Genomic DNA, 12,849 nt, shown 5'->3' on the forward strand with positions numbered 1-12,849 from the left:
TAGCCCCTGACCCCTTGCTCCTGAAGGCTTGTTTTAAGCACTGACCTTCAAGACATCAAAGGCTCAAAGCCAGGAGGGCCTGGCTCCGGTCAGCATCATGCCCTGAGCCAGGCCCAGTGCCCAGTGACTCCGAGTGAGGTCTGTTCTCATTTATTAGACAGGATCTCTCTGGGGTAGCAGAACTTGCTGCGGTTGTCCTTGTCAGGCCCGATGGCCAGGCCAATCCCTCAAGGTTAATACGCATCTAGTCCCAGGGATTGGCCGTCTCCTGGTGCAGAGGTGCCCAGGTGGGGGCATCCAGGGGACGTGGAACAAGCAGTAAGCAGCAATGCTGCTGCCAGGCCAGAGGGAGGGAGGTGAGTGCTTGGAGGCACCGCTGTGCTGGAAAGAGGGGGGAGAGGACTGTGCTGGCACCTCCCAGGGTCGCTTTCCTCCCCACCGCGGGGACTAACTGGAGGCTTTCTTCTGGCTTTGAAGGGAGCGGAACAGTTGCCTCAGCTGTTTTTTCCGATCGTTGACACAGCCTGGAAGGGAAATGGAGTGTTAGCTGGGATGGCCTGTCCTTGGTAGAGGAGACATGGGGGGCGTGGAGGGGCCTGTGCTCCCACTTCCTGGAAGAGGGAGGGCCCGCAGGAGTCGTGCAACTCCGGATGGCCTGTGTTTTTCCCTGTGTTTTTTGTCCCGACTCCACTCCTGAACTGCACGCCCTCAAGCAGATCATTCTCCCCTGTTGAGCATCGCTTTCTCATCAATCAACCAGGATACCTGCTTTGTGGACTGAATGTAAGGATCACCAGAAAAAGGTAACATTCAACCCCGGTGCTGAATGCGGATGAACTTGCTGAGCCTTCACAGGAATGACGTGTAGAAGAAAACTGAGTTTCAGACAGGGTAAGAAATTTGCTTCGAATCATACCGCAAGTAGCAGAACTGAGACTCGAACCCAGATCTAGCTCCAGAGGCCAAGTTCTTTTTTTTTTTTTTTTTAATTTTGAGAGAGAGTGTGAGCAGGGGAGGGGCAGAGAGAGAGAGGCGGAGAGAGAGAGAGAGAGAGAGAGAGAGAGAGAGAATCCCAAGCAGGCCCTGCACTGTCAGCACAGACAGGCCACGCTCTTAACCACTACCCCACACTACCTTTCCTCTTGGCTTCGCTTGGTGAAAACATTGCATGCTAGCATAGTGCCTGGTACCTAACAGGTTAAACGTTAGCTTCCTTCCCTTCCTTACCCAACCCCATATGGCAGGCACAAGTGGTTAAGAGAGGAATTTTCCCCGCAAGTGGCCCCTACTCCTGGCAGGGTGTCCCAGGCAATCCATGCTGAGAGGCCGACAGGAGCTTCTGAGACACCTCCTCTCAGCACCTTCACGGCGTTACCCGCTTCTCGTTTGTTCTCACGGCTGGTCTGTGAGGCAGCACCACGGTCCTTTAGTTGTGCCAGGCACACTGATGGCGCTCACAGATGCTGGCTGAATGACTGCATCGCTGTGGCCACAACTACTGACCTGGAGGCATCTGCCCTCTCAGCACCCCAGAGCCTCCTGGGTACTCAACTGATTATCAAGGCTTCATTGAGCTGAGGCCCACTATATGCGTCCCCAGGGTTTTCCAAAGTGAGTTCCATGGAACTACCTGGTTCCTTCATAACTCCCAAATCTTTGTGTCCAATGCAAGCCTCTTGTTGGAGTTCTAGACTCATCTCTGAGTTACCTGCTGATCTTTTCACCCGGAGACCCTTCAACCCTTCATTTCATCCAGGCTCTTCCCAACTCGACCAGCTTCTCTTGTGCTCGCACCCAGACGCTCGACTGGAGACTTGGGGATTATTCTAGAGACTTCTAAAGCAGGGGCTCTCAACTAGGCTGTGCTTTAGTCAGCTGGGACCTTTTAAAACTCCTAAGGGCCAGGGGCGCCTGGGTGGCTCAGTCGGTTAAGCGTCCGACTTCGGCTCAGGTCATGATCTCACAGTCGGTGAGTTCGAGCCCCGTGTCGGGCTCTGTGCTGACAGCTCGGAGCCTGGAGCCTCTTTCAGATTCTGTGTCTCCCTCTCTCTGACCCTCCCCCGTTCATGCTCTGTCTCTCTCTGTCTCAAAAATAAATAAACGTTAAAAAAAAAATTTTTTTTAAACTCCTAAGGGCCAGATCAACTGTATCTTTACCTTCAGCAGACATTAGTACTTTTGAAAGCTCCAGCATAATTCCTATAGCGGCCAAGATGGAGAGCCACTGTTCTGCATCTTTGCGACTCAGACAGGGTCCAGGGATAAGCAGCATTAATATCTGAGGCAGATGGTTGCCAAAGATGGCTGCAACAACTCCTTCCATTCCTATATGCACGCCTTCCTGCAAGGTGACTGCCGCTCCTTGACCCAGTGGAGGGCTCCATTTCCTTGCCCTGTGAATCTGGGCTACAGCAGCTTTGACTAATGGATTGTGACGGAATGACACTACACCGTGGGACTTCTGAGCCTAGGCCTCAGGGGGCTTTGCTAGGTCTCCCACCTTCTTGGAACGTGAGACTACCATGGGAAGAAGCCAGGGCTGGGCTGCTGGAGGATGAGTGGCCACCTGGAAAGAGAGGCCCCGCTGACAGCCAGCGTCACAACCACCACCCGTGCGAATGAGGCTCTTCTAGGCCTTGTGTCTCAGTGAATCAGCCGGGTGCCTGCAGCCTTATGAATGACCCCAGGCGAGACCTGAAGAATCAGCAAATGGGACAGAAGTTGTTTTAAGCCTCTAGGTTTGGGGAGAGTTTGTTTGTTACATAGCAACAGTCAACTAGGAGAGCATCACCTGGGAGCTTGTTAGAAAGGCAGAATGTTAGGCCCGCATCCCAAACCTACTGAATCGTAATCTGCATTTTAACAAGATTTCCAGATGATTATATATATGCACATCAAAGCTTGAAAGCTCTGTAGAGTCATCTTGCAACAACACAAGGTGGCACTGCTGTAGAAAAGCCTTTCATAAATCCCCTCTCCTCTCCTTTCTCAAGCAAATTAATCGACACTCCAGGCTTCCTTGCAGCTGGGGTGGCCATGTGACCCAGTTCTTGCCCATAAGATGTCAGCCCTGGGAGGGTTTCCCTTTTGGAATAAAGAGTCAAATCTTGAAGGAAAAGCCTTGGCCCTTGGGCCTTCCTGCTTCTTCCTGCCTGGGACGAAGACACAGTGTCTGGAGTAGGAGCAGCCATGTTGTAACCATGAGGCAACAAGCATGAGCACCAAGGCAACCCACTAAGTGTAGCCAAGTGGAGAGAAGAAAGCGCTGGGTCTCTGGGGGCATTTTGCATCCATTGTGTCAGCCCTGTCACCTACCCCAAGACATCCTGTGGCTCAAAACAGATCATTCCCTTTCTGTGTAACTATTATTTGGCTTTTCAGTTGCTTGTAGCCAAACTCAATCCTAAATCCTATCAAACCCTAAAAAAAGATTTAAAACTTCTTTTCATTAAAAAAAAAAAAGCCACTTAAATAAAATTTAAAAAGCAAATAACAAATTCAGGAAAATATTTATAAATACATTTGACAGAGGGGTAATGTCATCAATGTATTGATATCCAAGGCCTTTATAAATTTAGAGAACAAGCCACTGAAAACTGCATAAAGACTATGGACAGCTTACAAAAGAAGAAATACGAATTGAAAAACTCTGCAACATAACCAGTAATCAACAGAATGCACATAAAAACAAATCTACTTTTTTACCCATCTAGTTGACAAAGGTTTTTTGTGGTGTTGTGTGTGTGTGCGTGTGCGTGTGCGTGTGCGTGTGTGTGTTTTATTCAGAGCAGGCAAATCTGTGTACTCTTTCTAAAAAGCAATTTGGCTGTAATAAGTCCATCCCTTTGACCCAGTACTTCTACTTCTAGGAATCTGTCCTAAAGAAATAGCCAGAATTTCAGCTGAGCTTGATGTGAGAAGATGTTCATCACAGCATGGCATTACTTATAAAAGAAAAAAACTGGAATCATACCAAATGTTCAATTAGGAGAAATTGATTTAGTAAGGTTGACCTATATACAAGCTGGAATATTTTACAGCTGTAGAGTAATTTTGTTTTTAATTGTGCTAAGGGATAGAATTTTCTAGCACCCAAGCATTCAGGTTTTAGAGTAAGAGGGATTGGAGTTCAACTCCTCATCACTTATAACTGGGACCTTCAGCAAGTTATGTAACACCTGGAGACCATTTCTCCATCTATAAAATGATACAAGCTGCCTAAAAATGAAATGATGTACGTAAAGCTTGGACCTGGCCAAAAAGTGTTTCCAAAAGAGAGGCTCTTATTAGTATTGTTGAATGACATGGAATATAGTATGTGGAAAAGTGGGACTCAAAACTCCAGCCCAATGCCAATGTTGTAAAGAAAAAAGTATAAATATAGGCATTTTTGAAAAACTGGAAGGAAATACAACAGATTGTTGAAGCTGGTTATGTCTGGATGGTTTTTTATTCCCTTTTAGTTTTCAAATACTCTACAATGAGTGAATAATTTTTATAATCAAGAAAATTTTTCACTTTTTAAAAACCAAGTTTAAAGTCAAGCCCTGAAGTCCTTAATTTCTTTTACCACATTGTACATTTTTGGAGTTCTTTTCCACCTAAGCCTTTTGCAATCCACCTCCTGATAGATGAATAATATCTCTTGCCATGTGCCAGGTGGCGTTCTAGGCATATGTTGAGATAAAAACTCTTTTGTCTCCATTTTACAGATGAGGAACAGAGAGGTTAAGTCCAACAGCTGGTAAATTGTAGATCAAATTAAAACGGTCTAACCACTATGCCAAGCTGCCTCCTAGACTACCTGGCTCCTCTCATGACACATCCCCCGTGCCCACTCCCCACCTGGCCCCACTTACCAAGGTGTGTGTTGGTCACAAAATTCCCCATCCCCGACAGGTCAGGAGCCCCCTCTTCTCGGCTGACAGGGCCATCATTCCACATGAGGTCAAAGCCTCCCACTCGCTTCTCCCTTCCTGTGAGCCTAGATGGGCAGGAGATACAAGGGGCTAATGAAGGTGCACCTGGTGAAGCCCTAAGACCCAGGCGAGGCTCCTGATCCCTCCCGGCACCCTGCTCGTGCCCACGCTGTCAGCATTTCTTCTTCTGTTCACCCATTTCCCAGGTTTCAGAGGGGTCGTCTCCCATATTGTCCCCAGGCCCCCACCCTTGCCCTCGGTAACATGAACCTGCTTATACTTAAAGTCTGCTGTCCTTCCCAGACTATAAACTGCAGGAAGGCAGGGACTAGGTCTGTTGTGTCCTTTACTGTGTCCCCGGTGTGGGGCACAGGTCTTGGCACATAGTAGGAGCTCAAATGTTTGTTGAATGAATGAATGATGGTAGATACAGAGGACACTTGAGGTTCTACCTGTTCAGCAGCCATTTCAGCTTCTTTCAGCCTCAGGGTACCTTGGGTTTTTTTGAGAACCACTCCTCCCTCTCTCACTCACATGGCTCAGCTCAGGGCTGATCCTACTCCGCTGGGAGATGGGCACAACATATAGGCCCAGGCAATCAGAGTCACAATGATTGGTTCAGAGATAGGCATTGACATAATCCCCACCAATAAGAATGAGAGTTAGCTCTCAAACTTTTGCTGGAATAATTGGGAAAAAGCTAATACACAGGAAAGAGGTGGGTCACGGAGAAAGAGAAAGGGAAAGAAAGGGAATCAACCAATACTGACTGAGAACCTGGATTCAGCCATTCCTGAAGTCAGACCCTGGGTTTTCCCATCATATGCACATCGTTATAACAGTAGATAGTCTCAGGGCGCCTGGGTGGCTCAGTCGGTTAAGCGTCTGACTTTGGCACAAGTCATGATCTCATGGTTTGTGGGTTCAAGCCCCGTGTCAGGCTCTGTGCTGACAGCTCAGAGCCTGGAGCCTGCTTCGGATTCTGTGTCTCCCTCTCTCTCTGCCCCTCCCCCTGCTCATGCTCTGTCTCTCTCTGTCTCAAAAATAAATAAAAACATTAAAAAAAATAACAGTAGATAGTCTCTTATTGAGCACTTACTATGAGCAAGGCACTTTATAATAAATTATCTTAGTAGATTAATTTAACAATCCTGGGGGTTAGCATGAGGTTTCCCATTTTACAGACCAGAAAACAGGCTTAGACAGGTGAAGTCCAGGGTCTCATGGAAATCCTGCTGGACTGAATCTCAGAAGGCTATAGGTGGCCCTGCTGTGCCTCAAAAGGGCTGAGTCCTTGGACCAGGATCCAACCCTGTGTGGACATCTCAGTTTGTCCATCTGTAAAATGGTGAGCAGGCCCGAACCATCTCTAAGGGCCACTCAAGTCCCAGGGTTCTGAGTTCTCTGTCTTCCTTGATGGGAGCCCCAACTGTCACATACAGGGGTGCCTGAGCGAGGCTGCCTTCCCTCACCTGGCCTCCATGTCCACGACATGCAGGGTATCTTCCAGAAGGCAGGTCTTGAGCTCATAGTCCTCCTGGCTGCTGGCTGTCAGCGATGGGGATGCGTTGACCTCCAGGAGCCACCTGGGGAAGGAGGGGAATGGAGAGCCTTAGGGTTGCCTGGTCCCTGGGGACCCTGGAATTTCATGGAGAGGCTAGATGGGGTGCCTGGGCCCAACCCTCAATTCAACCAAGGTTGCTGTCTCCATTTTTCCACTAGAAGAAAGGTTTCAGTGGCTAAAACTTTTTGAAAACAATTGTCACAAACTTGAAATCCCCACTGGGGCCAGGTGGTACCCAAACGAGGCAAGCTGGAGGGGGTGGAATGGTCTTGGTGCCCTCGTATTGCTCTTCCTTCTCCCACTAGAGCTGTGAATACAAGACAAAGTCCCGTTTCCTAGTGAACTTTTGCGTGTGTGGGCAATGGCCGCTGCGGGCGGCAGGAGCTGGGAGGGGTGGAGAGCGGTGAACCGGGAAGAACATTCCACTCTAAAGCGGTGGCCCCTCCAGGAGACTGTCACCCTGTGGGAGTGTGAGCCCAGGGTTCTGAGTTTTCCAGAAAAGGCGAACATCCAGATTGTTGTGTAAACGTCTCCCAGTTTTTCGAGATGCTCAAATGAATTTACAAGGAAAATAATTTGAACTCCAAAATTGAAGCGTCTGTGGCCAAAAGCAGCCCAAGGGCCTAGAGCTTGCAAACTCTTGTTTTGTGCAAATCCGGTCATTTACAGGCAAGAACCTGGGGCACAGAGAGGGCAGGACCCATCCGGCAGGTGAGTGGCAGACTCGGGCGCCCCTCCCACCCGCAAGCTTGTTTCCCCATCAGTGTCCACTTTAATACCCGAAGCCACATCTTTGTAGCAGGGGGCAAAGGAGAGACCCGCTGGCACCCGGACCCTGTTTCCTTGAACCTGGGTCTGACATAGGTATCAGTCTAGAGCTCCTACTGCTGGCTCGGAAAGCCCTCAGCACCTATCCAGTGACCCTGGGGAAGGAGCTCGGGAGCCGCAGTGCAGGCAGGGAGTAGCTCAGCCCAGGAATTATGACCTGGCTCTGCCCTTGACTTAATGTGTAACCCCAAGCGCCCAGAACAAACCCACTGGGCTTCTGTGTCCTGTTGTGTCACATGAGGGCCATCAGGATGGTCCCTGCCACCTCAGGCTTGTCTTCCTCAACAGCTCAACCTCCTCTGTGGGGATTGTGGGAGCGCACCAAATTCCTTTTTTTTTTTTTTTTTTTTTAATGTTTATTTATTTTTTTTTTTAATTTTTTTTTTAACGTTTATTTATTATTGAGACACACAGAGCGTGAGCAGGGGAGGGGTAGAGAGAGGGGGAGACATAGAATCTGAAGTAGGCTCCAGGCTCTGAGCAGTCAGCACAGAGCCTGATGTGGGGCTTGAACTCACAAACTGCGAGATCATGACCTGAGCCGAAGTCAGTCGCTCAACCAACTGAACCACCCAGGCGCCCCTAATGTTTATTTATTTTTGAGAGAGAGACAGAGCATGAGCAGGGAGGGGCAGAGAGAGAGAGGGAGACACAGAATCCGAAGCAGGCTCCAGGCTGTCAGCAAGAGCCCGACACGGGGCTGGAACTCACAAACCGTGAAATCATGACCTGAGCCAAAGTTGGACGCTCAACCGACTGAGCCACCCAGGCGCCCCATGAATGCACCACATTCTTAACAGGAAGTGACTTGGTAACAATATTCCCTTACACGGCACTTTGCACCCTGAGAGCAGCAGGGCTTACAGAGAAGTTTCTTGCCTGGTACTCGGGAAGGATTGCTGACTCAGCAGATGTTCAGGAAAGGTCTTTTAGTGCCAGGCACGGGGTTCGGTGCTTTACAGACAATACCTCATTTATCCCTCATAATAATTCTATAAGCACAATGTCCATTTTACAGATGGGCAAACTGAGTCACAAAACTAGGAAGTGCATCCAACCAGGAAGCGGCAGAGACCACACCCGGGCCGTCTGGGTGCAGAGTGTGTGAAACGTACCCCGCCCCCGTTCCCCGGGCTGCCGGCCCACCCACTTACGGTTTGAGGTCCTGGTCTATGAGGATGTCATAGCCGTACAGCTCAAAGCAGTGCTTGTCGCTGATGATCACCTTCTGCACGCTCTGCAGGCTCCTGATGAAGATGTTGTCCATGTCGCTGAAGAGTGTCTCCACCGCCTCCGGCCCATGCTTGGACGCCAGGTACTGGCGGAAGCGCTGGATCATCCACTTGCAGCCCTGGGGCCCCAAGCACCCAGGGAGTGGGGGAGAGGGAGCCTCTGTTAACTGGGACCTGGCCGGCCGGGACCCTCAAACAGTCACCATCAGCACGGGCCTTGGGTTTCGACAAGAGGCTCCCACCAGGGTCCTGTGATTAGGAGGACTCTGAGTTTGTCCCTCTTGCAGGGCAAAGCTACTGCATGCTCAGGGGAAGGGGTAGATGTGCCCTCCCAGAGCCTGTGCTTCTTTCTAGAGCACAGCCTGGGTCCCCAGCCTCCCGGAAGTCGCTGCCCCAACACCCTGCACAGGTTTCTTCCCTGGGCCTGCCTTCCTGGGGACAGACTGCACTGACCATGGGTGTACCCTGAGGCCCAAAGATGACCAACTGGTTACTGTTTTCGGGGGGCTAGGGGTACGTATATGCAGGAGGCCCCCACTGTGTAGGATGGAGCTGGGGGAGGGAAAAGACGGGAGTGGGTGTGAGCTGGGAGCCAGCTCTCCCTGTGCCCCTCTGTTCTGGCTCTTAACTCTGAGAAGTCTGAGAATTCTAAATTCGAACTTGGCCTTGTAGGTTATTAGACAGATAAATGGATGGATGGATGATAGATAGATAGGTGAAAGAAAGAAAAAGAGAAAAAAAAAGAAAGAAAGAAAGGAAAAGAAAGAAAGAAAAGAAAGAAAGAAAGAAAAGAAAGGAAGGAAGGGAAAGAAAGAAAGAAAGAAGAAAGGAAAAGAGAGAGAAAGAAAGAAAGAAAAAGAAAGAAAGAAAGAAAGAAAGAAAAAGAAAGAAAAGAAAGAGAGAGAGAAAGAAAGAAAGAGAGAGAAAGAAAGAAAGAAAGAAAGAAAGAAAATGCTTTCAAGGTAGGAGGATAGAACACATTTTGTTACAGGGTGTGTGTCTTTGATTCGTAACTTTTAAATATTCAGACGCACAATGTGTGGGTCTCCTTCTGTACTCTTGTCCTGGGTCCTGCAAGTGGGAAGGGTGGTCCTGACCTCACTGATGAACTGGAACTATGAGCCCAAGACTGGCCTGTCCTGGGCTCCGTGGTACACCATCGCCTCACCCCAACCCAGTCCCAAAAGGCTGGCTCTGGAGGCCAGAAGCACAGCTTCCTCACCTTCTTTGGATGGTAGTCAGGAGAGGTCTTTTGCACAGCGACATTGGTGAGGTGAACATCTGGGAGAGGTAGGTGGTCAAGGACAAGTGTGAACAAGAAGGGTGAGCCCTGTTCCATGGAACCCCCAGAGATCAGACTAAGACTTGTGCTTGGACATTGATGAGGAAGGCGCCACGATGGCCCAGACGTCACATATGTGGGCCTTGAGTTCAGATGGGCCTGGGTTCAAATCCTACCTGCGCCTTTTACTGGCTGTGCGCCCCTGAGCAAGTCACTTAACCCCTGAGCCCTATTAAGTGGGGGGACTTAGGTGGGGGAAACGGGCAAAGAGTAAGCAAACAATCAAAACCAATCTGGACGGAAGTGGGGCTGATTAGTTATGAAATCTTTCAGCGGGATTTTTTTTAGCTTAAAAACGACAATAGAAATCACAGAGGAAGTCAGCGGATGAACAGAGCCAACCATGTAAAAATAAAAATAATCAGATATCAGGGCAAGAATGAAAAGCAATCATGACTAGATAAAAGATTTGTAGCAAATGTGACAGACTAATGTTTTTATCACATGAAAATCCCACATAAATTGTTAACAATAAAAATTTATGACCCTAATAGATACATAGATATAGGGGTATGAAAACATCAGGGAAAACATAACTGCTAAAAGACCATCTGGGAAAATGCCTGACGTTTCTAGTAATAGAAGATACATAATTTTAAAGGGATGTAAATGGAGGGGAGGGGTGGCGCCCGAGTGGCTCAGTTGGTTAAGCATCTGACTTCACGAGATCAGGTCAGGATCTCATGGTTTATGAGTTCAAGCCCCGCATCAGGCTCTGTGCTGACAGCTTGGAGCCTGGAGCTGCTTCAGATTCTGTGTCTCCCTCTCTCTCTGCCCCTCCCCTGCTCGCGCTCTGTTTCTCTCTCAAAACTAAATAAACATTAAAAAACAATTAAAAAGCTATAAATAAAGGGATGTAAATGAGGAAGAAGTACCAATTGGAAGAAACCCAAATTCTAAGGCAAAACCCTGCTTCCCCATTAAGTCAGTTACATATTTTTTAACCTTTTTATTTGGAAAAACTCAAAACTCACAGAATCATTGCAAGTGTAATGAATGCCCATATAGGCTTCATCTACGGGTGCTAATCATTTTAGAAATGTCTTTAAAATTTTTTTTTTAATGTTCATTTATTTTTGAGAGAGACAGAGCACGAGCGGGGGAGGGGGAGAGAGAGGGGGAGACAGAATCTGAAGCAGGCTCCAGGCTCTGAGCCGTCAGCCCGGAGACTGACACCGGGCTTGAACCCACAAACTGTGAGATCATGACCCGAGCCGAAGTTGGATGCTCAACCGACTGAGCCACCCAGGCGCCCCAGAAAAGTCTTTTTTAAATGATTGTCTTCAGGGGCGCCTGGGTGGCTCAGTCGGCTGAGTATCCGACTTGATTTCAGCTCAGGTCATGATTTCACGGTTCGTGGGATCATGCCCAGTGTCGTGCTCTGCACGGACAGCTCGGAGCCTGCTTGGGTTTTTCTCTCTCCCTCTCTCTCTCTGCCCTTCCCCCGCTGATGCGCGCTCTAAATAAATAAAGTTTTTTTTTTAAGTTCCAAACTGTTTGAAAAAATAAAATCAAATGATTGTCTTCAGCAGGGAGAGCTGGGATAAAATGGCCCTGTCAATGGAAGGGTAATAAAAATACAAAAGAACCTTCTGTAAAACAATCTGGCCCATATACCCTTGCCCCAGTATTTACACCTCTGCAATGTCGTCTGAAGGAAAAATTAAATATGGTAAAAGATTTATGAAAAATATGTTTCTTCCCAGCATTGTGTGTCATAATTGGAGGAAGCAGAATACTTTCTAAATGCCTGCAGGGTGGAAGATTAATAAACCAATAAGTCGGGGCGCCTGGGTGGCGCAGTCGGTTAAGCGTCCGACTTCAGCCAGGTCACGATCTCGCGGTCCGTGAGTTCGAGCCCCGCGTCAGGCTCTGGGCTGACGGCTCGGAGCCTGGAGCCTGCTTCAGATTCTGTGTCTCCCTCTCTCTCTGCCCCTCCCCCGTTCATGCTCTCTCTCTGTCCCAAAAATAAATAAAAAACGTTGAAAAAAAAAATTAAAAAAAAAAACAAAACAATAAGTCTACTCGGTGGGATACTTTATAACTAATAAAAAATGTCTACAAGGAAAATACTGATATGTGTAGTGAAAAAAAGTTATGTTTATACAGTTGAGATCACTCCTTTATAAAATGCAACAACAACAAACTGTACAAACGAACCTGGGAGAAAATACGTCAGGGTAAGTAATTGTCTCTAGAAAATAAGAACACAGAAGGTTTCTTTTCTTTTCTGTTTTTCCTTTTTGTACATTTTCTGAATTTTCTGATTTGCCTTTAAACGGCTCTACTACTTATATTGTGAAAGCTATACTCTTTAAGTGTTTTATTATTTTTATTATTAAAGTAATACATAAAGGTTGTAAAAACAATTCATAATATAGGAAAACGTGTAAAGGTGAAAATAAACGTTCCTGGCCTGATTCTAATCCCCCTTGGTGTTCAGAGTTTATAAATTAGTGAACATCCTTTCTGACTTTCTTTTGAATAGAAACATATTTCCTTAAAAGCAAAACTAGGATTATAAACACACCAGGTCTATACCTGTATGTTGTTTTTGATTTTAATAGTCTGTCTTAGATACCTTTCCATGATATTTTAATTGGCCTCATTATAACAGCTGTACAATAGCATGTAGATGTTTTATCGTTCATTTTGCCATCCTTCAAGGGTGTTTTAACTTGTTTCTATTTATTGTTACAGTGCTGAGGTCATTATTTTTATATTTTGTGTGTGCACATACATGCATATATATTTGAATAACTGTATGTGAACTATATATAAAAATATAAATCTCTAACTCTTAAATATGGAGAACAGAGGGTTACTGGAGGGGTTGTGGGACGGGGGTGGGCTAAATGGGTAAGGGGCATTAAGGAATCTACTCCTGAAGTCATTGTTGCACCATGTGCTAACTAACTTGGATGTAAATTAAAAAAATAAAAGAAAAAAACATTTAAAAAATGT

The 12,849-nt window shown here is 47.2% G+C and overlaps 1 protein-coding gene across 2 annotated transcripts in view; it reads right to left on the reverse strand.

Moving 5' to 3' along the window:
• Nucleotides 1-134: 134 nt before the first annotated feature.
• The window catches only part of TTLL9 (tubulin tyrosine ligase like 9), a 41,355-nt gene continuing 28,640 nt past the window's right edge, over nucleotides 135-12,849 (reverse strand). Inside the window, exons 11-15 of one of the 2 annotated variants that reach the window (XM_042931301.1) lie at nucleotides 9,766-9,824; nucleotides 8,466-8,629; nucleotides 6,392-6,505; nucleotides 4,860-4,984; nucleotides 135-524 (exon numbers count right to left, since the gene is read on the reverse strand). In XM_042931301.1, coding sequence (XP_042787235.1) covers nucleotides 448-524; nucleotides 4,860-4,984; nucleotides 6,392-6,505; nucleotides 8,466-8,629; nucleotides 9,766-9,824 — 539 coding nt within the window. In that variant the 3' untranslated portion in view covers nucleotides 135-447. Of the gene's footprint in view, nucleotides 525-4,859; nucleotides 4,985-6,391; nucleotides 6,506-8,465; nucleotides 8,663-9,765; nucleotides 9,825-12,849 lie in introns of both variants that reach the window. The other variant, XM_042931300.1, reaches the window with a different exon arrangement.

This window comes from Panthera leo, chromosome A3 (assembly GCF_018350215.1).
Source record: "Panthera leo isolate Ple1 chromosome A3, P.leo_Ple1_pat1.1, whole genome shotgun sequence".
NCBI classification, from domain to species: domain Eukaryota; kingdom Metazoa; phylum Chordata; class Mammalia; order Carnivora; family Felidae; genus Panthera; species Panthera leo.